The 26939-nt window shown below is 48.3% G+C and overlaps 1 protein-coding gene and 1 pseudogene across 3 annotated transcripts in view; both read right to left on the bottom strand.

Annotated features, from left to right (window-relative positions):
- LOC309853925 (leukocyte immunoglobulin-like receptor subfamily A member 6) overlaps positions 1 to 14198 on the bottom strand; it is a 28061-nt pseudogene extending 13863 nt beyond the window's left edge. Inside the window, exons 1-4 of the transcript XR_014316606.1 lie at positions 14028 to 14198; positions 13563 to 13846; positions 13331 to 13418; positions 11259 to 11353 (exon numbers count right to left, since the gene is read on the bottom strand). The product of XR_014316606.1 is annotated as a leukocyte immunoglobulin-like receptor subfamily A member 6 (transcript). The remainder of the gene's footprint in view (positions 1 to 11258; positions 11354 to 13330; positions 13419 to 13562; positions 13847 to 14027) is intronic.
- A 4347-nt stretch (positions 14199 to 18545) lies between these two features.
- LOC309852720 (leukocyte immunoglobulin-like receptor subfamily A member 5) lies at positions 18546 to 26023 on the bottom strand. 2 transcript variants are annotated; one of them, XM_082709878.1, is made up of 9 exons: positions 25858 to 26023; positions 25667 to 25702; positions 25201 to 25485; positions 24753 to 25055; positions 22923 to 23039; positions 20989 to 21031; positions 20860 to 20897; positions 20465 to 20650; positions 18546 to 18957 (listed from the first exon to the last, which is right to left on the bottom strand). In XM_082709878.1, exons 1-9 carry the CDS (start codon positions 25943 to 25945, stop codon positions 18944 to 18946), a joined length of 1110 nt encoding a protein of 369 aa, XP_082566004.1. In that variant the 5' UTR covers positions 25946 to 26023; the 3' UTR covers positions 18546 to 18943. The 2 variants fall into 2 exon arrangements, with proteins under 2 accessions (XP_082566004.1, XP_082566003.1); XM_082709877.1 differs by having other exon boundaries at positions 20598 to 20650.
- Positions 26024 to 26939: the final 916 nt, after the last annotated feature.

Raw genomic sequence — 26939 nt, 5'->3', positions numbered from 1 at the left:
CCATCAAAAAGGAGACTTACAGAACAATATCCTTGATGAACATAAATGCAAAAATTCTCACCAAAATACTAGCCAATAGGATTCAACAGTATATTAAAAGGATTATTCACCATGACAAAGGGGGATTTATTCCTGGGCTGTGGGGTTGGTTCAACATCCACAAATTAATCAATGTGATACATTGATACAATGTATCAATACAATGTGATACATTAATAAAAGAAAGGACAAGAACCATACTCTCAATAGATGCTGAAAAATCATCTGACAACATATAGCATCCCTTCCTGATCAAAACTCTTCACAGTGTAGGGACAGAGGGTACATACCTCAATATCATCAAAGCCATCTATGAAAAACCACAGAGTATATCAATCTCAATGGGAAAAAAACTGAGAGCTTTTCCCCTAAGGTCAGGAACACAGCAGGGCTGTCCACTGTCACCACTGCTATTCAACATAATAATAGAAGTCCTAGCCTCAGCAATCAGGTAACAAAAAGAAATAAATGCCATCCAAATCAGCAAAGAAGAAGTCAAACTCTCACTCTTTGCAGATGATATATTTTATGAAAAAACCCCAAAAGACTCCGTTCTAAAACAGCTAGAACTCATACATGAATTCAGTAAAGTGTCAGAATATAAAATCAATGCACAGAAATCAGTTCAATTTCTATATATATATATATATATATATATATATATATATATATCAGTTGCATTTCTATATAACAACATATATATATATAGCCTATATAACAGCATATATATAACTGCAAGACAAAAGAAAGAGAAATTAAGGAGTTGATTGCATTTATAATTGCACCCAAAACAGCAAGATACCTAGGAATAAACCTAAGCAAAGAGTCAAAGACTCTGTACTCAGAAAACTATAAAGGACTCAGGAAAGAAACAGAGGTAGATGCAAAAAAAAAAAAAAAAAAAAGGAAAAATGTTCCATGCTCATGCATTGGAAGAAGAAATATGGTGAAAATGTCTATGCTACTTAAAGTAATCTATACATTTAATGCAATCCCTACCAAAACCATCATTTTTTCAAATAAATGGATCAAATAATCCTAAAATTTATATGGAACCAGAAAGGACCCTGGGTAGCCAGAGGAATGTTGAAAAAGAAAACCAAAGTTGGCAGCATCACAATTCAAGACTTCAAACTAATCATCAAAAGGGTAATCATCACAGCAAGTGCTGTGAAGTGTGTAAGCCTGGTGATTCACAGACCTGTACCCCTGGGGATAAAAATATATGTTTATAAAAAATAAAAAGTTAAAAAAAAAAAAGGGTAATCATCAAGACAATAAGGTACTGTCACAACAACAGACACATACATCAATGGAACAGAATAGAGAGCCCAGAAATGGACCCTCAACTCTATGGTTAACTAATCTTCGACAAAGCAGGAAAGAATGTCCAATGGAAAAAAGACAGTTTCTTCAGCAAATTGTGTTGGGAAAATTGGACAGCCACATGCAGAAGAATGAAACTGGATCATTTCCTTTCACCACACACAAAAATAGACTCAAAATGGATGAAAGTCCTCAGTGTGAGACAGGAATCCATCAAAACTCTTGAGAAGAACACAGGTGGCAACCTCTTCAACCTCAGCTGCAGCAACTTCTTCCTAGAAACATCACCAGAAGCAAGGGAAGCAAGGGCAAAAATGAACTATTGGGATTTCATCAAGATCAAAAGCTTTTGCACAGCAAAGGAAAGAGTCAACAAAACAAAAAGACAACTGAAAGAATGGGAAAAGATATTTGCAAATGACATATCAGATAAAGGGCTATTATCCAAAATATACAAAGAACGTATTAAACTCAACACCCAAAGAACAAAGAATCCAATCAAGAAATGAGCAGAAGACATGAACAGACGTTTTGGCAAAGAAGACATCCAGATGGCCAATAGACACATGAAAAAGTGCTCCACATCACTCGGCATCAGGGAAATACAAATCAAACCACAATAAGATACCACCTCACACCAGTCAGAATGGCTTAAATTAACAAGCCAGGAAAGGACAAATGTCGGTGAGGATGCGGAGAAAGGGGAACTCTCCTACACTGTTGGTGGGAATGCATGCAAGTTGGTGCAGCCACTCTGGAAAACAGTATAGAAGTACCGCAAAAGTTGAAAACAGAGCTACCCTACCACCCAGCAATCGCACTGCTGGGTATTTACCCTAAAGATACAAATGAAGTGATCTGAAGGGGCATGTGTCCCTGAATGTTTATAGCAGCAATGTCTACAAGAGCTGAACTATGGAAAGAACCTAGCTGTCCATTAAAAGATGAACCAATAAAGAAGATGTGGTGTATATACACAATGCAATACTATACAGCCATCAACCCCCCCCCCCATTCTTGCCATTAGCAATGACATGGATGGATCTAGAGGGTTTTATGGTAAGCAAAATGTGTCAATCAGAGAAAGGCAATTATCATATGTACTCTGATATGAAGAATTTGAGAGCAGGCAGAGGGTCATCAGGGGTAGGGAGGGGAAAATGAAGCAAGATGGGACAGGGTAGGGAGACAAACCATAAGAGACTCTTAATCTCAAGTAACAAACTGAGATTTGCTGGGGAGTGGGAGGGATAGGGTGGCTGGGTTATAGATATTGGGAAGGGTATGTGCTATGGTGAGTGCTGTGAAATGTGTAAGATTGGTGATTCACAGACCTGTACCCCAAAGCAAATACTACATTATATGTTAATTTAAAAAAACCTAAAATAAAGTTAAAAAGAATAAAGAGCGGGGGGATAAGATGGCAGGGAAGTAAGAGGAGGCGCCTTTTAAACCTGTACCCTAAAGTGAGCTGATTACCAACCACAGAACTCCGATCACCCATGAAATCAGCCTGAGTTCAGAATTATACACGTCTGGATCTCTACAGGGGCAGAAGATGCCAGTGGGCAGGTAAACTGGAGTGGGAACAGTGGCCTGATATCGGAAGATAAACAAAAGGGGGAGGGAGCCACCAGAGGTGACTGGTTGGAAAGTAATACCCGTAATAGGAGCCCCGTAATAGGAATGAGAGTGCCCTGCGTCTGGGGACCAGCATTAACTTGGAGACTGGTTGAAAGCACTTCAAAAGAGCAAAAAAATGCGGGGGGGGGGGATTGTGGGAATCGGGGCAGCTAGTGACAGGGGCTTAAGTCCCCGGTCCCAGGAAAGCCTCCCCTGGTGCTGAGCTAGAGAGAGTGCAGTGGAGAAGCCAGGTCTTGGTTCCTAAGCCGCCAGTGTGCCCGAGAACGCATGGGGTCTGGCTCCTGTGAGGGGCTGGGTGCCTCACCAGAGGACAGAACGCCCAAGCCTTGCTATGCAGCCTGAGATGCATGTGCCCCTCATTCTCCCCTGAAAGAGGTACACAAAGGCCCGGCTGGCGCTCTGTGACCCACGCCTTTATTTCAGAGCCCAAGATGTGTGCCCCAAATTCTCCCCTGAAAGAGGTGCCCGAAGGCCCAGACTGGTGCTTTTGGACCTGCGCCCCATTCTCAGAGCCTGAAAAGCGTGCGCGACCCACAGTCTCCCCTGAAATTGGTGCGCGCAAGCTGGGCGCTTTTAGACCCGGAAAGACCAGGCACTCCCAGCCTGGGCCAGTGGGAAAATCTCAGTGTGCGATCACTGCTTGGAACCTCTCTGGTGGTCTGGAGCTGCCCAGACAGCTGCCACGGCCGAGGTTTTGGGTACAAGCAAAAGATCCTGTGTCCCCAGGGATCACGACTTGGAACCTGCTCTGCCAGCGGCCATTTGGGAACTTATTTGGGCTCTGCAGCCAGACTGAGGCTTCTCTCTGAGAGGGAGGCCAGGATGCAGTTTGTTTTCCTCTAAAACTACAAAAACCATCAAAAGCGGTCAAGGTGAGAGAAAAAAAAAAATGAACAGACATAAAAACCACCAGAGAACAAAAGCCTGAAAAAAACCAGTTTCCTTAGAGCCCACCTCCTTGAGGGGGGGCAGGGGACTTAACTCAGGGAACCTCATTGAATGAAAACCCACGTGGCAGTCCCCTGTCCCAAAAAACAAACCAAGAAAGGAGAAAAAAAAAAAAAAAAGAAGACTACAAGAGAACAACCACCACTACTTCATAGGACAACTTTTATTTTTAACTCGTTCCCACTATTCTGTTTTTTTTAATAGATAATTTTTTAACTTATTTACCATCACAGTGAGATGTCCAGTATATCAAATTCCATAATAACCTTCTAAACTGAACTTTTTGATACATACACCTGTGTTTTTCTTTTGCATTTCTATTTTTTGATTTTTTTAAAATTTTAGTTTAGTTTAGTCTAGTTTATTCCTTTTTATTTTTATTTTCTAATATTCATATAGAGTTAAACTTCAAAGTAAGCCCCTTTCCCCAATCAATACTATCCCTATAGGTAAACCAATTTCTAATCCCCCTTTATCTTAGGAAAGTTGAGTCATTTAACAAAGATATCAAGATACATCCAGGAGGAATCAAAACAAACTTCCTCACCCACACTGAGAATTTATTACCACTCATCCATCTTTTTCTTCCGCCAGTGTTTCTGTGTTTTTGTGTTTGTCCTGATAGTATATAAATCTTATACTTGGGGTTCTTTTTGATGAGGTTCTTCCTTTATTTGCATATATATATATATATTTTTTCCTCTTGTCATATACTTTTATTAGTCTTTGTGTTTGTCTGTCTTTGATTGGATACTTCCTAAATCTTACCTTGGGGCCCATTTGGGCTGAACCTTCTCTTTGATCTTCCCTTTCTTTCCTGTCTCTCTCTCTCTTCTTTTTTTCTTTTTCTTTTCTTTTGTCTCTCATATGGGTGGGGAATCCTGATTGCTCAGAAGTGTTCCAGGGTGCACCTTGACTGCACCACGGTCGATACATCCAGCTACATATGTTCAGTCATCTCTCACCAAAATGACTAGGAGGAGGAATGCCCAACAGAAGAAAAATACAGAGGATGGACCTTCAGCAACAGAGCTAATAGCTATCAACATAGACAATATGTCGGAAAGAGAATTCAGGCTAACAAATATCCAGGCAATAGCTAGGTTGGAGAAAGCCATGGATGACCAAACGGAATTGATTAGGGCCGAACTGAAAGCGACCAGACAGGATGTTCACAATGTTAGAGCTGAGCTGAAAACTACCAGGGATGAGCTTCACAGTGCTCTCAATGAGTCCAATCTAATCTAAATTCTCTCAAAGCTAGGGTAACTGAGACAGAAGATAGAATTAGTGATCTGGAGGACAAACAGATAGAGAGAAAGGATCAGGAGGAAGCCTGGAAGAAACAGCTTAGAAACCACGAAAACAGAATCAGGGAAATAAATGATGCCATGAAGCGTTCCAAAGTCAGAATTATTGGAATCCCTGAAGGGGAGGAGAAAGAAAGAAGTCTAGAAGATATAGTGGAACAAGTTCTTCATGAAAATTTTCCCAATCTTTGAATGGAACAGTGTTCATGTACTAGAGACTGAAAGGTCTCCACCCAAGATTATACATTCCAAAAAAACATCACAACACCTGATAGTCAAATTGAGGAATCATAATTGTAGGTATAATCTCTTGAAAGCTGCTAGGACAAAGAGGCTCCATACTTACAGAGGAAAGCCCATCAGAATAACGTCAGACCTGTCCACAGAGACCTGGCATGCCAAAGGGCTGGCAAGATATATTCAAGGCACTAAATGAGAAAAACATGCAGCCAAGAATACTTTATCCAGCAAGACTGACATTCAAAATGGATGGAGAGTTAAAGAGTTTCCAAGACTGACAAGGCTTAAAAGACTATGCAACCACCAAGCCGACACTGCAGGAAATATTAAGGGGGGTTCTATAAAAGAGAAAAAATCCTAAGAATAGCATTGAACAGAAATATAGAGACAATGTACAGAAAGAAAGACTTCAAAGGTAACACGATGTCAATAAAAACATATCTATCAATAATCAGTCTCAATGTGAATGGCCTAAATGCGCCCATAAAACGGCATAGGGTTGCAGATTGGATAAAACGACAGGACCCATCCATATGTTGTCTACATGAGACCCATTTTGAACCTAAAGATACAACCAGACCGAAAGTGAAGGGATGGATAAGCATCTTTCATGCCAATGGGCCTCAAAAGAAGGCTGGGGTAGCAATTCTCATATCAGATAAATTAGATTTTAAACTAAAGACCAGAGATACAGAAGGACACTACATCATTCTTAAAGGGACTCTCCACCAAGATGATCTAACAATTGTAAGTATCTATGCCCCCAATATGGGAGCAGCCAATTACATAAGAAAACTGTTAATCAAGATAAAGAATCATATCGATATGAATACATTAATAGTAGGAGATCTTAACACGCCTCTCTCAGAAATAGACAGATCACCACAGCAGAAAATTAATAAAGAAACAAGAGCATTGAATGACACATTGGGCCAGATGGACCTCATAGTTTATATATACCGAACATTCCACCCTAAAACAACAGAATACTCATTCTTCTCAAGTGCACATGAAACCTTCTCAAAAGGTTATTAAAAAAGATAATTTTTATCTTAAAAGATAAAAAATAAAGATAAGATAAAAAGATAATTTTTATCTTAAAAAAGATAATTTTTTAACCTATTTACCATCACAGTGAGATGTCCAGTATATCAAATTCCATAATAACCTTCCAACCTGAACTTTTTGATACATACACTTGTGTTTTTCTTTTGCATTTCTATTTTTTGATTTTTTAAACAATTTTAGTTTAGTTTAGTCTAGTTTATTCCTTTTTATTTTTATTTTCTAATATTCATATAGAGTTAAACTTCAAAGTAAACCCCTTTCCCCAATCAACACTATCCCTATAGGTAAACCAATTTCTAATCCCCCTTTATCTTAGGAAAGTTGGGGGACAAATCAGGACTCAATTGATACCAAAAGACTGAGATTATTCCCTGCATATTCTCAGATCACAATGCCTTGAAACTGGAGCTCAATCACAAGGAAAAGTTCCAAAGGAACTCAAACATCTGGAAGCTAAAGACCACCTTGCTTAAGAATTCTTGGATCAACCAGGAGATCAAAGGAGAACTGAAACAATTCATGGAAACCATGAGAATGAAGACACTTCGGTTCAAAACCTATGGGATACAGCAAAAGCCGTTCTAAGGGGGAAATACATAGCCATCCAAGCCTCTCTCAAAAAAATTGAAAAATCCAGAACACCACAGCTGTCTCTACACCTTAAAGAACTGGAGAATCAAGTTCTTCCCTTTTAAGAAGGGAAATAATCAAGATTAGAGCTGAGATCAATGAGGTAGAAACCAGAGATACAGTAGAATATATCAGTGAAACTAGAAGCTGGTTTTTTGAAAGAATCAATAAGATCGATAAACTATTGGCCACACTAATTGAAAAGAAAAGAGAGAAAGCCCAAATTCATAAAACTATGAATGAAAAGGGAGAGATCACAACTAACACCAAGGAAGTAGAAACAATCATCAGAAGTTATTATCAACAGTTATATGCCAATAAGCTAAGCAACCTAGATGAAATGGATGCATTCCTGGAAAACTATAAATCCCAAAATTGAACCAGGAAGAAACTGACAACCTGAATAGACCAATATCTAGTAACGAGATTGAAGCAGTGATCAAAAACCTCCCTAAAAACAAGAGCCCAGGACCTGACGGATTCCCTGGGGAATTCTACCAAACTTTCAAAGAAGAAATAACACCTATTTTCCTGAAGCTGTTTCAAAAAATTGAAGCAGAAGAAAACTTCCAGACTCTTTCTCTGAAGCCAGCATTACCCTGATCCCCAAACCAGGCAAAGACCCTACCAAAAAGGATAGTTTCAGACCAATATCACTGATGAATATGGATGCTAAGATTCTCCACAAGATCCTAGCAAACAGGATCCAACATCACATTAAAAAGATAATCCACCATGACCAGGTGGGATTCATCCCTGGGCTCCAAGGATGGTACAACATTTGCAAATCAATCAATGTGATAGAACAAATTAATATGAGAAGAGGAAGAACCACATGGTCCTCTCAATTGATGCAGAAAAAGCATTTGACAAAATCCAGCATCTGTTCCTGATTAAAACACTTCAAAGTATAGGGATAAAGGGAGCATACCTGAACTTCATCAAAACTATCTATGAAAGACACACAGCAAATATCATCCTCAATGGGAAAAAGCTTGCAGCCTTCCCGTTGAGATCAGGAACAAGACAAGGATGCCCACTCTCACCACTCTTGTTCAACATAGTATTAGAAGTCCTAGCAACAGCAATCAGACAACAAAGATAAATAAAAGGTATCCAGATTGGCAATGAAGAAGTCAAACTCTCTCTCTTCACAGATGACATGATTCTTTATATGGAAAACCCAAAAGACTCCACTCCCAAACTACTAGAACTCATACCGCAATTCAGCAACATGGCAGGATACAAAGTCAATGTACAGAAATCAGTGGCCTTCTTATATACTAACAATGAAAATACAGAAAGGGAAATTAGAGAATCGATTCTATTTACTATTTACTATCTTACCAAGAACCATAAGGTACCTGGGAATAAACCTAACCAAAGAGGTAAAGAATCTGTATTTGAGGAACTACAGGACACTCATGAAAGAAATTGAAGAAGACACAAAATGATGGAAGACCATTCCATGCTCTTGGATCAGAAGAATAAACATTGTTTTTCTTTTTTTTTTTTTAAGATTTTATTTATTTATTTGTCAGAGAGAGTGGGCACAGGCAGATAGAGTGGCAGGCAGAGGCAAAGGGAGAAGCAGGCTCCCTACTGAGCAAGGAGTCTGATGTGGGACTCGATCCCAAGACTCTGGGATCATGACCCGAGCTGAAGGCAGTCACTTAACCAACTGAGCCACCCAGGCGTCCCATAAACATTGTTAAAATGTCTATACTGCCTAGAGCAATCTATACTTTTAATGCCATTCTGATCAAAATTCCACTGGTATTTTTGAAAGAGCTGGAGCAAATAATCCAAAAATGTGTATGGAATCAGAAGAGACCCCGAATTGCTAAGGAAATGTTGAAAAACAAAAATAAAACTGGGGGCATCACGCTACCTGATTTCAAGCTTTACTACAACGCTGTGATCACCAAGGCAGCATGGTACTGGCATAAAAACAGACACATAGACCAGTGGAACAGAGTAGAGAGCCAAGATATGGACCCTCAACTCTATGGGCAAATAATCTTTGACAAAATGGGAAATAATATACAGTGGAAAAAGGACAGTCTCTTCAATAAATGGTGCTGGGAAAACTGGACAGCTATCTGTAGAAGAATGAAACTCGACCATTCTCTTACACTGTACACAAAGATAAACTCAAAATGGATAAAAGACCTCAACGTGAGACAGGAATCCATCAGAATCCTAGAGGAGAACATAGGCAGTAATCTCTTGGATAACAGCCACAGCAACTTCTTTCAAGATATGTCTCCAAAGGCAAAGGAAACAAAAGCGAAAATAAACTTTTGGGACTTCATCAAAATCAAAAGCTTTTGCCCAGCAAAGGAAACAGTCAACAAAACAAAGAGGCAACACATGGAATGGGAGAAGATATTTGCAAATGACAGTACAGACAAAAGGTTGATATCCAGGATCTATAATGAACTCCTCAAACTCAACACACACAAAACAGATAATCATATCAAAAAATGGGCAGAGGATTTGAACAGACACTTCTCCCATGAAGACATACAAATGGCTATCAGACACATGAAAAAATGTTCATCATCATTAGCCCTCAGGGAGATTCAAATTAAAACCACACTGAGATATCACCTTACACCAGTTAGAATGGCCAAAATTAGCAAGACAGGAGACAACATGTGTTGGAGGGGATGTGGAGAAGGGGAACCCTTTTCCACTGTTGGTGGGAATGCAAGTTGGTGCAGCCTCTTTGGAGAACAGTGTGGAGATTCCTCAAGAAATTAAAAATAGAGCTTCCCTATGACCCTGCAATTGCACTCCTGGGTATTTACCCCAAAGATACAGACAGATGTGGTGAAAAGAAGGGCCATCTGTACCCCAATGTTTATAGCAGCAATGGCCATGGTCGCCAAACTATGGAAGGAACCAAGATGCCCTTCAACAGACAAATGGATAAGGAAGATTGGTCCCTATACACTATGGAGTATTATGCCTCCATCAGAAAGGACGAATACCCAACTTTTTTTGCAACATGGACTGGACTGGAAGAGATTATGCTGAGTGAAATAAGTCAAGCAGAGAGAGTCAATTATCATATGGTTTCACTTATTTGTGGAGCATAACTAATAGCATGGAGGACATGGGGAGTTAGAGAGGAGAAGGGAGCTGAGGGAAATTGGAAGGGGAGGTGAACCATGAGAGACTATGGACTCTGAAAAACAATCTGAGGGTTTTGACGTGGGGGGTGGGGTGGGAGGTTGGGGTACCAGGTGGTGGGTATTATAGAGGGCACAGATTGCATGGAGCACTGGGTGTGGTGCAAAAATAATGAATACTGTTATGCTGAAAATAAATAAAAAATAAATTTAAAGAAGTATAAAGAAATAAATCATACTCATAAATGAATAAAAATTTAACAATTTTTAAGATTTGCATGTAGACAATTTGATGAAAAAAACTTCAGAATTCACCTGCATCATTTACAAAGTTTACTTCTAAGCATGTTTTGTTTAAAAACCCCAAAACTTTATCATCATAAATTTCTCTTTATAATGGGGGCGCCAGGAAGGCTCAGTGAGTTAAAGCCTCTGCCTTAGGCTCAGGTCATGATCCCAGGGTCCTGATATAGAGCCACATCGGGCTCTCTGCTCTGCAGGGAGGTTGCTTTGCCCTTTCTCTATGCCCACCTCTCTGCCTACTTGTGATCTGTCAAATAAATAAATAAAATCTTTAAAAAATTTTCTCTCTATAATGAATGTATACATTTTATCGAATCCCGGTGAATGGGAGAATATTTTCAGTCATAAATCCTCATAACTTAAATTTGTAATTTATATCTGCAAGGATCCCTTTAGAAGTTCCGAGAAGCAGGCACAGGGACACTGGGAAGGTTTCCACACGCAATGCAGTGAACACGAATTGCACACGGACCCACCTGGGGGTGGGGGAACCCACCTGGGTCTCCGGTGAGCACCCAGAGGCATGTAGGCCCCCAGGTGAGCACAGGGCGCGGTGGAGAGGTGCCACAGGCTAGCAGCCTAGAGATAGGACAGCGTCTGGAATGAGCTCCACCTGCGCCCTCAGAAAAGGGTCGGATCCGCTCCAGGCCCGGGGTGAGAGCGCTCAGCGGCTCCTCAGTGTGGGGCAGGGGCTGCATACTCGTGTCTCTTGGAAATGGGAAAGAAGAGCTGAGAAGGAGGCGTCTGTCTGTCCTCTGTAACTGTCCCAGAGTCCCCGCATCCTCCCTGGGCTCCGAGTCAGGCCTGGACCTCAAGTGCCGCACATCCGCCCCTATCTCTCCTCTCTCCCACACGTTCCCCGAACCGGGCTGGGGGCCTAGGCGTTGCGGTCTGCTGACGAGGGGCAGGTAGTTTTAAGGAGAAAACGCACAGTTTGTGTGGAATGAGGAGGGGCTGAGACTCTCAATCAATGGCGGGATTTTCTAATCTCTGGGGAGACCCGGGCCTGACGCACCCAATCTCCAGCGATCCCCCTCGACTTCCCAGCCCTTCCCAGATCCCAGTTCCTGGCAGAGGCAGCGCGGTGCAGGTCAGAAATGGGATCACTGCAGCAGCCCCTTCCCCCCTTTACAGAGGGGGCATGCCTTTCTCAGAAGCTCCACCTCCCAGGTGAGGGGAACTCCGGCAGACACCGCCCCAGGACGCCCTTGGCCGGCCTCGCGGGCAGCAGCTACATCATCCCTGCCCCTGGCTGGTAGCCAGCGCGTGGCTTCTGAGCGGGAGACAGCAGGAAGTCCGTGGGTGGCATCTCAGCGTCCTGGCATCTAGGTCCTTGCCGTCCTCAGTCCTGCGGGAAACCTCAGGGATCGGGCTTCCGGGGGCAGGGGGTCCGGCCTATTCCCACGCCCTCCTGGGTGGACCTGCCTCTGGGAACCGCCCCTTGGGAACCCCTTAAGGCATCGTGTCTCAGACTTCCCTGTTCACAGGGCACCGAGCTCACCTTTTCAGCTCAGAAGGAACAGGGACAGCAGGGACTCCTCACCCAGGAGCAGGGACCTGGCCCAGATCACCATCTCAGGGGCACTGAGAACCCTCCCTCCTGTGAGGTCCCCCCCCCCCCCCAGCCATTCCTCACAATGCAAAGACTGGGAGGGGAGGAGGTAGGCTCCTGAGCTCCCTGCTCACCTACCCTGGCTGCTGCTCTCCTGCTGGGCCCCCAGCCTCTCCCTCTGCCCTGACCATGCCAGCCCTCCTCTGTGGACCTTGGAGCCCCTGGAGCCCCATGATGGCCCTGCCATGACTCACCCGACTCCCAGCCCTCCTCCTGAGACACCAGGTGAAACTATACCCCTGCACAGAAGCCTGTGATTCAGCAGCTGTGGACCCGGGGCATGGGGAGGGGGGGCAGTAGGGCGCTGGGTCTCTAGAGGATCCTGGACAGTAGCTGGGTGGCCCTGGAACTTCTCCCAGAGACCCTGTCTCTGCTCCTGCTCTCTTCCCTGTGGCCACAGAGACATGTGGCCCCAGGTGTCTCTGCTGGGCTCTCAGCCCCTTGAAACACAAGACTGTTCCTGAGTATTTGAGGGGGCGTTAGATCCTTTGAGGGGCTCTCAGAACGGACGTGGGGTGGTGTGTGCTCCTTCTCAGCAAACAGACCCCGGGAGCGCCCTGATGTTGAGCCTGTCCTGTGGATGGGGGTTTGGGGCTGTCCCAGGAGTCCCCGTCTCACTAGACTTCTCCTATACCTGCCCCGTGGACTCCCCAAGACCTTCCGGCTGCCATCGGGCACCTTTATTCTCAGAAGAGGGACAAAAGGTGAGCAGGGGTGCAGGGCCTCTGTTGGCCTCCTTTGAGCTGAGGTGCAGATCTCCCTTTGAGTGATGCTCCTTGGAGTCTCTCCCTCCCATCCCAGCCCAGGTAACAGAGCCCTGAGTAGATCATCAGGACACAGAAGGGACAGGGCTGGGCTCCTCACCTGAGACAGCAGGCCCAGGGGGTCACTGGGGTCCTACCACACCTAGGGGGTGTTGCTGTAATAGCCATAGCATCTGACGTCCACCTGATACTGGGGGTCACAGGGCCCACATGGAACAGGGTCTGGGTTCCCCCACAGGGGCTGGCTAGGAGTCCAAAGTCCAGGAGGGCTGGCCTTCTTCCTTCATCAGGACAAACCTGTGGGATCACTTGGGTGAGGCACACTGGAGGGTCACATTCCCTCCTGAGGTCACAACAGGGCTGGGCTGGGCTGAGAGCCGAGGTTTGTCCAGCGATCCTAAGAGAGGAGGAGGCGGTGGTGTTAAATGCGGATCAGAACCCCCACATTATCCCCAGGCAGGGGTGTGAGAGGGAGACCCCTGAGAGCCCACCCCCTTCCTGAGGGCAGAGCCTGGGGCTGGGACCCTGAGTGGACTCGCACCTGTCACCACTAGCTCCAGGGGGTCACTGAGCTCTGACCAGCCAGTGGGACTGAGATAGTCACAGCGGTATCTTCCTGCATATACATCTGTCATGTGTGTGATGGAGAAGTTGGTCTTGTCCCTGGGCTCCAGTATCTTCCGTGTGTCCCAGGTCTCTAACTTTCCCTCTTTATGCAGGCGGTACTCCTGGGCCTCTGGCCTCACCAACACCAGATGGTCACATGTGTCCCCCAAGGCATTACAGAGCCTGGCTCAGCCCAGATGGTGGGTCTGGGGAGGGTCCCTGGAAGGAAACAGAGGCTGGGACACAGACCTTCCCCATGCTCTGGTCCCAGCTCAGCACCAAAACCACAGACATTCCCCTCGGTCAGCCCAGAACTTCTGTTCTCCATCCCCTGCTGCCTGGTGGGTGACCCCTGTCCCCAGTGAGGAGGTGGGACTGGGATCCCTAGGGACAGACACACATGCCTGCACTCTGGTCCTGAGGCACACACTCAGCCCTGGAAGAGAGTCCCTGTGAGAGTTTTGCCCTGAATCCTAGCAGAACCCCTCCTCCCCTTGAGCCTCCTGAGCCTGGGGTCTCTGACAGACCAGGGCCTGTCTGTGGGGTGGGTCCCTTCCAGACTAGGTTGTCCCCTCCCATCCTCAGATCTCACTGAGACAGAGCAGGGCCATGAGGGTGGGGATCATGGTGTCTCCTCTCTCTGGTTCCGGCTGTGTGGATGGAGGGACCACTGTGACCACAAGACAAACAGACACACAGGGGGTGGCCGCACGGAAGCCAGTCCTGCCTGTCACAGGGTTATCACCTCAGCAGTCCCCAGGAAGGGGAACGGCTCCTCCCCACGCCTAGCCTGGCTGGTGTTCATGACGGTACAGCGGGGGTAACCCGAGGCTTCCTAAGATGGCCCATCCGGGTGAGGAGACCAGGGCAGTGCCTTCCCTCCCATAGCCTCCCCCATGGGTCTCCTTTATCTCCATCACACCCTTGGGTCCTCACCACGGACAGGTCCCCAGACCCAGAGCTACTGTCAGGGATGTTGGTTCCTGCTGTGCTGGGGAGCTTGTGTCAGCTCAGACACTCATGTGACATCTCTGAATGGCTCAGGTCAAGGTCGTGGTGACAAGGAGCCCAGAGGAGAGATACCGGCACAGTGGGAAGGGAACACAGCCCCTCTCCTGGCCCTGGAGCGTGGGCTCTCTTTCTGTCTCAGCCTCCAAGGATTTCTCTGTTTTCCCGTGACTCTGTCCATACCCTCACTTCTTGGGAACATCTGTTGAGATCCTCCTGGCTCCTCTGTGCCCCTTGTTCCTGGCAGCGAGTTGTCCTCCCAATTTGGGGTCCTTCCTGCATGCTATAGGGGACAATGGGTAGATGAAAGTCCTGATTTGTTGGGAAAAAGTTGATCTTTAGTAAAATATTTTTCTACCAACCATTGCGTATGTGAATTGAGCAGTAATGTCGTAATCAGATACCCCCCCCCCCATTTTTTACTTTTATTTTTTGTGTTTTCCTTTTCTGGAGAGAGAGAGAATGCGCATGAGGGGTGGGGGAGGGCAGATGGAAAGGGAGAGAGAGAGAATTCTAAGCTGACTCCATGCCCAGCCCAGCCTGAGCTGGACTTGGGGCTGGATGTTTGACCCCGAGGTCATGACCTGAGCTAAAAGCAAGAGTCAGACCTCAGCAGACTGAGCCCCCCAGGTGCCCCATTTCCCCCCTTTTAAAAGTTATCTTACATGTAAATCTATGTTGGAGAGGGAAGTGCAATATCCCTCTCTTTCAGTATTCTTGTTTGGTGTTCACGCGAGCCCATGAAAATGTTTGGGAATGTGTCTGTTCTATGAACCGTGTGATTTGTGGGATCTGGAGTTAGTTTTGTGGGACGAGTTTCATTTTCATTTAAGAGCTCAAAAGGTGATTCAGGTTTTCTACTTATTCCCGAGCTGGTTTTAGATCTGTTTCTGGGGTCCTGGTCCATCTTATCCACATTGGATGAAGGTCTTCTAAGGTCCGCTCACATCTCTTCTGAAAGGACTCCGTCTGGAAGGGGACCGGAGGGCACACAATGCAGAGTCTCATGCATGTGTCCGTAGCCGATGATATTCAAGGTCAGAGACACTGATTTCCTGCAAATGCCTGGTTTTAGAAAAAAGGAAAACCCATTCCCTGACCAAGGGGCGTCCACCAAGAGCTTTTCCCAGACTCAAGCCAGGAAGTGTCCGCTTGATCTCAGGCTGAACTCCCTCTACTTTGTTCTCTTTCCCAGACACAGTCAGCCCCAAACCCTCAACAGACTCGCCTGTAGATCGTGTGCGAGTTTCCACATCCCAAAGGACAAGTCCTCTGCTCTTCCAAGATGCACTCTATCTTTCGTAATCCAGCTTGCCTCGGTTTACCTCTTTTATCTAGGTTGACACCATAAAACCTGTATTTTTGTAGTGATGTCCCATATTTCATTACTGATACGCGTTCTTGGTGTCTTTTCTCTATTTCTTATCGAGGGTCGCTAGGACTTTTCACACTCTGGGAATACTCGATGATAAATGTTTGTGGCTTTATTAATGTTATGGGACTGGATGCTTATGTTCTTTCCCCAGAGTCGTAAGTTGAGGCTCAGCCTCCATCCTGGCTGTACTGGGAAACGGGGCATCGAAGGAAGCAATTAGGATAGAATGAGGTTGTAAGTGTGGTCCAGATTGGGTTAGAGCAGTGCCCTCAGAAGAGAGTCCAGGGAGCTCCGAGTGTGTCTCTCAGTCACACCAGGGAAAGACGCACAGCAAGACGGGACTGTCTTCAGCCCAAGGGTGGGTGGGGAGGCCCCGCCAGACACCCCCCCCCCCCCATCACACGTTCGTGGAGACTTCTGTGGTCTGTGAGGCTCATCACAGAAGCCGGAGCAGAGGGCTGCAGACTTGGACGCCAAACAGAAAAGAGGCGGGGGAGGCTGGAGGAGTTTGGAAATGCTGCGTGTGTGCCCCGGGCTGCTGGTGGAGATGCGGACTGCGAAGTCTACCCCCGCCGGGCCTTGGCCACAATGAGGAACGAGGCACTGCACCAGGGAGAAAACCGGACCCTTGTGACGGAGGGGCAGAGAGCATGGATGGACCCTGTCCAGAGGTCGGCAGGGTGCAGGCCTAGGGAGCTGCGGAATTTGGCATGCTGGGCGGTGGCGCTTGACGTGTGCCTGGAGCGCTCCCGTGTGGGCGCTCGCAGCGAAACTCTGGAGGAGCCAGGAGATTGGAGGAATGAGTTTGTTGTAAGGAGTTAGTGACCACACAGTCCGTCGTCAGTGTCTGCTGCAGTGCTCCAAGATTCATTGTTTGCGTGTAACACCCAGTGCTCCCTGCCATCCGTGTCCTCCTGAATACCCACCCCCCGGCTCACCCGCCCCCACCCCCCCAATCCCTCAACTGGTTTCTGATCAGAAAGGATGAGTACTCAGCTGTTGCTTCAGCATGGACGGAGCTGGAGGGGATTATGCTGAGTGAAATAAGTCACACAGAAGAAGTCAATTATCAAATGGTTTCACTTGCTTGTGGGACAAAAGGAAGAGCAGGGAGGACATTAGGAGAAGGAAGGAAAAATGAAGCAGTGGTGGTGGGCGGGGGGGGGGGGTGGGAACCAGAGCGTAGAGGGACCATGAGAGACTGAGGACTCTGGAGAAGGAATTGATCAGCTATAGACTCTGAAGGGAGACCTGCAAGATTCTTCGGACAAATGAGTGAAAGGGTTTGGGAGAGCAAGCGGAGCCAAGGTGAGAGCTCTTGTGGGAGCAGAAACGCAGTGCAGGGGCATGGAAGGGGATGAGATGGGAGGGAGGAGTGAAAGCTGTCAGACTTCTCAGATTCATCAGGATGGGACCGTAGGCTTCCTTGTCGGCCAGCTATGTGCTGGTTTTCAGGGAAAGGGAAGGACGACGCCAAACTCAGTTCAGAGATGTCAGGGCCGGCCCCGTGGTTTCAGAGTTTGGGCTACTGGCTTGGTTTCCCCTGGGCAGGCTCTGCTCGAGGCCTTGGGAGTGGGGCCCTCACAGAGAGAAGGGCCCTGCAGCCCCCAGCCATGGAGGGGGCACCCCAGAGGGCCTGGCGGGCAAGGCATCGAGTCAAGGTTCTGTTCATTACAGAGCCTTCAGATCTGTGCAAGTTGCCTTGCTCAGTTTTGAACGCGGTCCCCTCTTTCTTCTTTCCCATCGCTCCCTCTGGGGGCAGGCACGTCCCTGATCTGGGTCACAGGCTCACCACACCTGCACGGGAATTCTGCCTTCAAAGACATTGTGCCCCGAACCTCGCCCATGTCTGACTTACAGGATAATTCAGAATTGACTCTGGATTTTAGATTGATCGATGATGCTGGAATGAGTGTAGATTTGGGGGGCGGCACTGTTGGGATGGAATGACATGAGATGTTTATGCCTCCCTGCTCAATGCGTGCTGCTGACCTAATTCCGGGGCCGGCTGTGTTTGGAGATGGGATCTCTACAGAGGAATGATCATGAGATCATAGGGTTGTGCCCGGATTAAAGAGGGTGGTGACCCGATAAGAGGAGACAGCAGAGATCTCTCTCTGCCTCACACGCCACACAGAGGAAAGTCCACATGAGCAGGCGTCCTTTAGCCGCAGGGAGAGCCCTCCAAGGACAATAGCCCTGTCGGCACCTTGGGCTCAGGCTTCAGCCTCCAGAACTGTGAAGAAATAGATTTCTGTGTCATCAGCTCTCCTCCCCCCAAACCCCAGTCCATGGTATCTTGTTAAGGCAGCCCAGGCTCATTTTCACCCAGTGCCATGGGACAAATTTGCTGTTCTTTTTCTAACTTCTATAGATGTTGCCTAAGCCGCTGATTTTCAGGCGCTCTTTTCTTTGTAATAATTTCATTCATAATTTTCCCTTTGGCCTGTGGCGTTTACTTGACCATTTAAGTGAAATTGTGTGTCAGTGTAGAATATTGGCATTGTCATTTACGTAAAAAAAAAAAAAAAGACATTTTCATTTGTGGTTTGCTTCTCTTAACCATGGGTTTTTAGAAGGGTTTTGCTTTATGTCTGAAGATATGGAGATGGTATTTTTTTTTTTAATCTACAGCAGAATTAAGTGATTTCTAAAGCTCCAGGATATCCTGCTTCCTTATGAGAGGTCCCCAGGCCAAGGAGTGTTAGCTGAGTGTCCACGGGGTGGGGGGAAGGGCCACAGCCTCCTGGTGTCTCTACAGTCCCCCTCCTGGGAACATGGGGTCTGGGTCCTTCCTGGGCTAGTGCATGGACAGAGCAGCACATTCACTGGGCTCTGCTGGGGCCTCCGTTGACTGAGAGGAAGGGGGTGCACTTGTCTCCTGTCCGAGATTCAAGCTGTTCCTCTGGGCGTGGGTCACATCCTGGGGTTCTTCAGATGCCATGGCCTGGAGGGCGGGAGAATGGGAGTCAGGTGTGTGATGGGTGGGGAGCCAGGGTTCTGGGAGCAGCAAGGACCCACCTGACCATCCTGTCCCCCTGACTGTCCATTGTGTCCAGCAATCCATCTGACATAGGGAAGGAAGAGGGGCCACTCCCCCTTGAAGGCTGAGTGGTTCCCCCTGGGACACAGTCACCCCGTGGTGGACTCACTGTCAGGGCTCTGCTTGGGGAGCAAGGAGGGAAGATGTCCTCCACCTTGACCCTCTTCACTTACGAGTCCACCCGGAAGCCAAGGTCGATTTTAAGACCTAAATGATCACTTGGATGGATTCCCCGTTGGGACATGGTTTGCTTGTGTTTCTATCACCCAGTCTAAGACAGAGCCTTGCCAAACATAGATTTCTCATAAGGATTTGTCACCTCCCTGAATGAATAAATGAGCTAAAGTTGGGGGAAACTCAGTCTGTAGGATTTGGTTTAACCACTTCAGTCTGTACCCACATGCTCATAGACAGACAGATGGACAGAAAGAGACAGGACACTTGCCCATCGGCCAAGAAGAGGACAGATCAGCACCCTGTGCTCAAGGAATTCATGGCTGTGGGGCTGGGAGTCGCCCACAAACAAGGAAGCCCCGATTTGGGCGAGGGGGTAAGTGCAGTGGAGTGGCCAGGGGAGAGCCTGCTTCCATTACAACAGCTCCTCCACCCCGCGTGTCAAGTGTCGGCACAGCTGGCCTGTCCCTCTTTGCTCTGGATGGAGTGGGGGCTGTCCTACATGTCGTGGGATGTACGGTAGCACTCCTGGCCCCTAGAGACCATTGGAAACCCCCTCCCAGCTGTGATGAACAAAGTGTCTCTAGACGGACTTGGGGAAGTGCTGAACATTGAGGGTGAGACAAATTCTGGGGAGATTGGAGATTTGGCCCATGGGACATTGAAAGGCCTGCTGGGCCGACAAGCAGAGACAGCTCCCAGGAGCTTGGATATCTGAGGCTGGAAATAATTGTGGAATTATGAGCCTGGAGATGGTCCAGGTGTACCTGGGATTAAATAAATGTGACAACATCAAATAGGGAGTTGTCTCATAGTGAGGTCAACACGATCTTCGGGTGAGCTTCCTGCGGGACTAGGAAAGGAATGACAATCATTACACTCAAGGCACATTATTGTGTAGTTCCATTGCATCTAAATCCACACAACCAGAGGGAAGAGAGTAAACAGAGCAAAAGCCAGGCTGAGGATCTCTGTTCATGGACAGACCATTCAACAGGGTGCCTTTGTGTGAATAAGAAAAGGTGCATTGCTCAGAATCCACCAGTAGGGTCTTAAATTCCATTGTCCCTATTGTGCAGTGCACAAACTGTACAGCTATCCCTGGCAGCATTGCCATTATGAGACACAGACAACCAACAGTTCAAAGGACCCAAATAAGGGGACCAAGAAGGAGGGGACCATGTAGTATCAGAAAAACCCACTGAGCCATGATGTCCCAGCAGCCTGTATGTATCACCTTTCAAGAAGAAGGGTGAGGTTAGATGTTGCCGATCTGAGGGATAGGACGATAGGACGGTGGAGAAACAGCCCATGGATGTAGCTAATGAACAAGGCTGTGCTGGGTGCCCCGGGCAGGAGCAGGGGCTCACCTCACTGTCCATCTGTATGTCTTCCTCAGGCTGGGACTCTCTCACCTCAGCTTCTGGAGAACGAGAACATTCTATTTTATGCCCCAATTCCTGAAACCCTGCAGTCCCACATGCCCCTCCCACCCTCAGATGGGGAGTCTGAGGTCCAGCACGGGGCAGGATGTGCCTGGGATCACAGAGATGTGACAATTTTCATGCAAAGCCCAGAACCTGGCCCATGGACTCCTCCTGGTCTCCCAGCAGGACCCTCCTTCCTACTTACTCTTGTTCTCATCCTGGACAGGAGCCACGGAGCTGGAGCTGAGGGAGGAAAAACAGGGGCAGTAGGCAACTGCAAAGGCACTGCAGGCAGAGGTGGGAGGTTGGGGGAGGACTTTGGGGGAGAAATTACCTTTTCTGCAGGGTTCTGGTTTCAACTTGAGGACGTGAGACACCTGCACAAAGTGAGAATTAGCTTCTAAGCAGCCCCAGAACCTGGCACCCAGGGTCATGTTTGGATCTCAGAGGACCCGAGCCCTGACAAGGTTAAACACCCACCCCCCTTGATCTGGAATTCAGAGCAAACAACTAAATTCTAACACACAAAACATGCATGGAGGGTTCAACATATTCTTAAAAAACAAAACTGATAGAATGTCTTTAAAAGTCTATGTTCTTATTAAATCCTTCATTCTGAAGGATTTTTGTAATTATTTTTTTACATAAGAAAATTTATAAGAACTGTCTTTTTTATTCCTGCATCACCTTGAACTATGTTTTTGCTTTGGTAGTATTTTACCAAGGAGAGAGAGAGATGGAGGTGGATTTGGAGATAATGGGCACGGGGGCTGCAAGAGAGAGGAGAAAGAAAGGGCAGGTCCCTTACTCATGCATCTATAGGCATGCACATAGACAGAAATAGGGATGGATGGATGGACAGGTAATAGGTAGGTAGGTAGGTAGGTGTTTTTCTGATATATGCACCCTGTCTTGTGCACCTCTCACAAATATGAAGCCTCATCTACACAACCCCAGGACCCCCGATCAGGAGATCTTCACTTATGCAACATGTGGACCAAAACCACACTCCTGGTTCCTGTCTTACCAACTGCCAAACGGCGTCTTTTATTTTCTTCCTGGCTCTACCCAGTGTCTACTTAGGAATACCTGGGAAAGGGTGTTGGTAAAGCCGTGATCACCTCTAACAAGTTCTGGAGCCTGGGATATCCTCCTGTCCTACTCCTGGCACTGAGCCCTGTGACTGTCTGGTCAAGGAGGCATCTGCCTGGTTTCCCGTGGTGAAGTCCTCCATCCTCCCTTAGAATCTGATTGGTATTTGAAGACAGATATTGGAGTTTTCCTCCAATGCCATGACTGTTCTCAAATACAGTATGGCCATTGTTAGGACCACCGATGAACCTCGCCCGCGTGGCCCAGCATCATGGCAGCTAACTCTTAAAGGTCTCCGATCTCCACGTTGCTCCTTCTGATCTGCTGGCATTCTACTCTAATGCATCCCCTCTCCCCCAAGGCATTAACTAATTTACTCCACAAACTCATGGATTTCTGCTTTATTCGATGCATTGTAATCCCATACTTGGATGCTCAGGTTATTCTAGATTTTTCCACAGGGGATTCCTTCCAGCTGGCTTCTGTGTTATTCTGACTTGGCTCCATCACTCTTGGTGAATTTTTATACTTTCTGACCCATTCGGATGCTCTGACATCTTCCATTAGTTTCCCTGTCCCAATCTGGAATAAAGAATTTCTTGGAGGAACCCGAATTCCTTTTAACAGAAGGCAATATTTGAAAACTGAGATCTGGATGATCGGTGTGCCGTCACTGTGTCTAGGTTTTATTGGTGGTTGGAGCTGGGACCCGTGTGTTCATACGTATACGCACAGACACAACAACAGATGCTTACACCTACCATTATCCCGTCAATGTACATGTATGCACTTTAACGAGGTCCCACTGGCATTTCCAATTCCGGTAGAGCAGTTCAGAGTTTAAACTGCTTTTGCACATTGATAAATCCCTGAAAACCTTGAGTAACTCGGCGCCTTGATCCCCAATATTTTTACATATCTGCTCAAAACAACTAATCTTCCACCCATCCTCCCGCACTCCTTGCCACTGTGCCCACCCCCCACTGGTTGCAGGGTGATGACCCTTCCCTTGAAGCCCACCCCCGTCACCGACATGGCTCCCCGGGTGTTGGGGACACCCCCTGCTACCTGCCCTCATATCTGTGGCGACTCCTGTGTGTCCCAAGAAGGCACTTTGCATCTTCAGAGTTGGGTCTTGAGTCTCAGGTAGACCAGAGCTCCCCATCGCCTACTTACTTGACTTGCAGCATTTTTTCTGGCGCTGGTGTCGGACAAGGAGGAAGAGGAGAAGGAGGAAGAGCATCAGGAAGAAGGTCACAGGCACTGGGATCCAGCTTCTCTGGTGCTTGTGACCTTGGACACAAGGGATACCATGAATGGACCAGGATGTCAGTTAACTGGGCAACTGCTGCATGTAGACCCGTGGTGGGGTCTATGCCATCATCACCTCTGATCTCCATAATGATCACGCACCAGAAAATGCCACCCCCACCTTCACCCGTTTCACAGACAAAGAACCAATGCTCAGAGAAATGAGTCAGGTGCCCCAGGTGACCAGGCCAGGAAGTCAGTGGCAGAGCTGGGATTCCAACCCAGGACAGTGGGTTCCCTGTGCTCTCCTCACAATGCCCACCCTAGTGGACACCTGCTTCTGGCTCTGGGATCCTGCCTTGGTTGGAATGGTTCATTCTGTTGTCCTCATGTGCCCTGCCTTCTCCTGTAGCCCCAGCTGAATGCGCCTGCTATTGTCAGAAGCTTTGAGGTGCTCAGAACCATCCCTGCGTGGGAGGGACTCCATGCCTTCCTCACTCCCCAAGTCCAGCCAAGACTGGTCCTCTGCCCTGCAGACCCCACACTTGCACGTGGGGCCTGCCTGCAGTTTTCAGCGAGCACATGAGGGAAGGGAACATGAGGGTTCGCACACCCTCTGGGCCCGTCCCGTGCAGGGCTCTCATGTCCAAGATCTCACCTAAACCTCTCAGCAAACCTATGAGGGAGACTATAGGAGACACGTTTCACAGACAGTGAAAGGACTTGTCTGAAATCCCACTGCCCAGAAGCGGCAGATCTGGGATTTACATCCCGTGGAGCCCAACTGTCAAGCCCTTGCTTATTTCTGTTTGATTCTGATTTCTTTCCAGCAGGGCTGTCTGGATACAGCCAGGCTGAGCACTGCAGGACAGACAGAGGAGCTCTGGGGCCGTCACCAGCGTCACTGTCCTGCCCGTCCCTGCATCCTACAGCCCTCACTGTTCACCTTCCCATTCTGCAGTCCTAAGGCAGCAAACCTGGAAGGTCCGAAAGGACATGTCCTTGAGATCTGACCCAGGATTCTCCCCTATCACAAATGGAGAAACTGAGGCCCCGATGGAAAGGGACCCACCCCAAATCACCATCTCAGGGAGCACTGAGACCCCGCCCCTCAATGGACCCCACCAGGTACATTGTAAACCCAGGACAGGGAGGGTAGCTTGCTCCTCCCTTCAGCCTGGCTGCTCTCCGCCTAGCTCTCCCTCTGCCATGACCACCCCATCTCTCATCGACCAGCCTCAGAGTCTCTGGAGCCTTCCCCCCCTACATCTCTGCTGGACTCTTAGCCCCTGGAACACAAGATTGCTTCTGAGTATCTCAGGGGGTCTTCGGTCCTCTTGGAGGCTCTCAGACTCCCCGGGATGGTCTGTACTCTTTCTGAGGAAAGAGGTCCCAGTGACGTATCAGCTGGGTAGTGGGGACCTGGGGGTGGGGCCTGGAGCCCCCAGAGGGTTCAGGGAAAGAGACAGGAGGAGGGTGGAGGGCTGGAACTTCCCGCAGAGACCCCCTCTAGGCTTCTGGTGTATCTGCCCCAGGGTTCCGAAAACCCTTCTGTAGGCACCTAGAGCTCTGAGTGGTGGGCGTGTGGGGAGGGGCAGGTGTGGGAGGACAGTGTGGTCCTCATTTCTCTGAGGGGTGGACGCCCCTGTAAATAAGTCTCCCTGTAGCCCCTCATTCCCATCCTATGTTGGGGGTCTTCCAGACAGGGTCATGTTGACCACAGGAACACAGAGGCAACGGGGCTGGGCTCCTCACCTGAGGCCAGTAGCTCCAGGGGGTCACTGGGGTGCGACCATATCTGGGAGGTGGTGTTGTAATAGCCATAGCATCTGAATGTCCATCTGAGGCTTGTGTTCACAGGGCCCACAGGGAACAGGGCCTGGGTCCCACCACGGGGGGCTCTCTGGGAGACCATGGTCCAGGAAGGCTGGTTCTCTCCTTCTTTCATCAGGACGAACCTGTCAAATCCTAACCATGAGCCACACTGGAGGGTCACGTTCCTTCCTGGGGTCACGACATGACTGGGCAGGGCTGAGAGCCGGGGTTTGTTCTGTAATCCTAGGAGAGGAGGAGGGAGTGGGTGTTAAATGGTGCTCAGATTCCCCACATTATCCCCAGGCTGGGCTGTGAGAAGGAGACCCCTGAGAGACCATCCCCTTCCTGAGGGCAGAGCCTGGGGCTGGGGTCCTGAGTGGGCTCGCACCTGTCATCACCAGCACCAGGGGTTCACTGAGCTCTGACCAGCCAGTGGGGCTGAGATAGTTACAGCGGTATCTTCCTGTATGCATAACTCTCATGTATCTGATGAAGAACTTGGCCTTGTCCCCGGGCTCCAGTGGCTTCTGTCTGTCCCAGGTCTCTAACTTTCCCTCTTTATGCAGGCGGTACTCCTGGGCTTCCAGGCCACCCTGACACCAGATGGTCACAGATGTCCACCAGGGGATCACAAAGCCTGGCTCAGCCCAGATGGTGGGTTTGGGGCGGGTCCCTGGAAGGAAACAGAGGCTGGGACACAGACCTTCCCCACCCCCAGGTCCCAGTTCTGCCCCAAACTCCCAGACGTCCCCCTTGGTCAGCCCAGAGCTCCTGTTCTCCATCCCCTGCTGCCTGATGGGTGACCCCTGTCTACAGTGAGGAGGTGGGACTGAGACCCCTGGGGACAGACTCACCTGTCTGCACTCTGGTCCTGGAGTCCACACTCAGCCCTGGAAGAGAGTCCCTGTGAGAGGCTTGCCCTGAATCCTAGCAGAACCCCTCCTCCCATGAGCCTCCTGAGCCAGGGGCCTCAGACAGAGCAGGGCCTGGCTGTGGGGCAGGTCCCTCCCAGACTAGGGTGTCCCCACCCCTCCTCAGATCTCACCAAGACAGAGCAGAACTGTGAGGGTGAGTGTCATGGTGTCTCCTTTCTCTGGTTCCCGCTGTGCAGACAAAGGGACCACTGTGACCATAGGACAGACAGACACATAGGGTGTGGCCACGTGGAGGCCAGTCCTGCCTCTCACAGGGTTGTCATGTCAGCAAGATGTGACAACAGGAAGGGGAACACCCCCTCCCCTGAGCCCTGCTCTGGTGTGCATGATGGTGCAAGGGGTGGATCTTGAGGCTTCCTGAGATGCCCCATCCAGGTGAGGGGACCAGGACAGGTCCTTCCCCCACCAGGGCCCACTGTTGGGTCTCCTTCATCCTCAGCATACACCTGGGTCCTCACCATGGACTGGGGCCCAAAGCCCCAGAAATGCTACAGTGGACACAGGTTCCTGCTGCCACTTAGAGCTCAAATCAGCACAGACACATGTGTGTCCTCTCTGATCAGCTCACGTTGAGGTCATGGTGGTAATGAGCCCAGGGGAGAAATACAGGCACATATGGAAGGGAGCACAGCCCCTCTCCTGGCCCCAGAGTGTAGACTTTCTTTCTGCACAGCCTCCAAGGACTTCTCTATTTTCTTGTGACATTGTCCACACTCCCCAACCTTCTTGGGAACATCCCTGTGAGACGCTCCTGGCTCCTCAGTGCCCCTTGTTTCTGGGGCAGAGCCGTCCTCTCCACCCTGGAGTCCTGCATGTAAGCTGTAGGGAACATCTATTTCAGCAGTGTGGGAGCTCTGATTTTTGAAGGAAAAGTTAACCTTTCTCTAAATATTCATACATTTTCCATTGCCTGTGTTTCCCAAGGAAATAACATCCTGTCTCCAAGTCTGTTTCCTTGTTTGGATCTTGTCCTGAACCCCACTCCTTAGGATAATTGTGGGGGTCATTGGTTCCCAGTTCATGGGAGGGGACTCATTACTGTTAGTTTTCAGAGAGGGATAAGAGGGGTTTTGTACATGGAAGGATTATGGGGTCAGACTTAACCTAGGTGGATGTTTTTCACATCCAGTCAAGACCCCTCACATGCTTTGTACCAATAAGCACTACTGACCATATTTCTGAAATGTATAGA

This window comes from Mustela nivalis, assembly GCF_964662115.1.
Source record: "Mustela nivalis genome assembly, chromosome: 18".
Taxonomy (NCBI): Eukaryota; Metazoa; Chordata; class Mammalia; order Carnivora; family Mustelidae; genus Mustela; species Mustela nivalis.
Note: the sequence above shows the minus strand (reverse complement) of the source record. Positions and strands in the feature narration are given on the sequence as shown.

Excerpts from the sequence above, each read along its gene's own strand:
- LOC309852720 (XM_082709878.1), bottom strand. The coding sequence starts at position 25,945 with ATGGTCACAGTGGTCCCTTTGTCTGCACAGCGGGAACCAGAGAAAGGA. Across the intron at positions 23,040-24,752 it reads CCTGGAGCTACTGGCCTCAG|GTCACAAGCACCAGAGAAGC; the intron begins GTGAGGAGCCCA and ends CTTGTGTCCAAG. Across the intron at positions 20,651-20,859 it reads TGTCCAGGATGAGAACAAGA|AAGCTGAGGTGAGAGAGTCC; the intron begins GTAAGTAGGAAG and ends CTCGTTCTCCAG.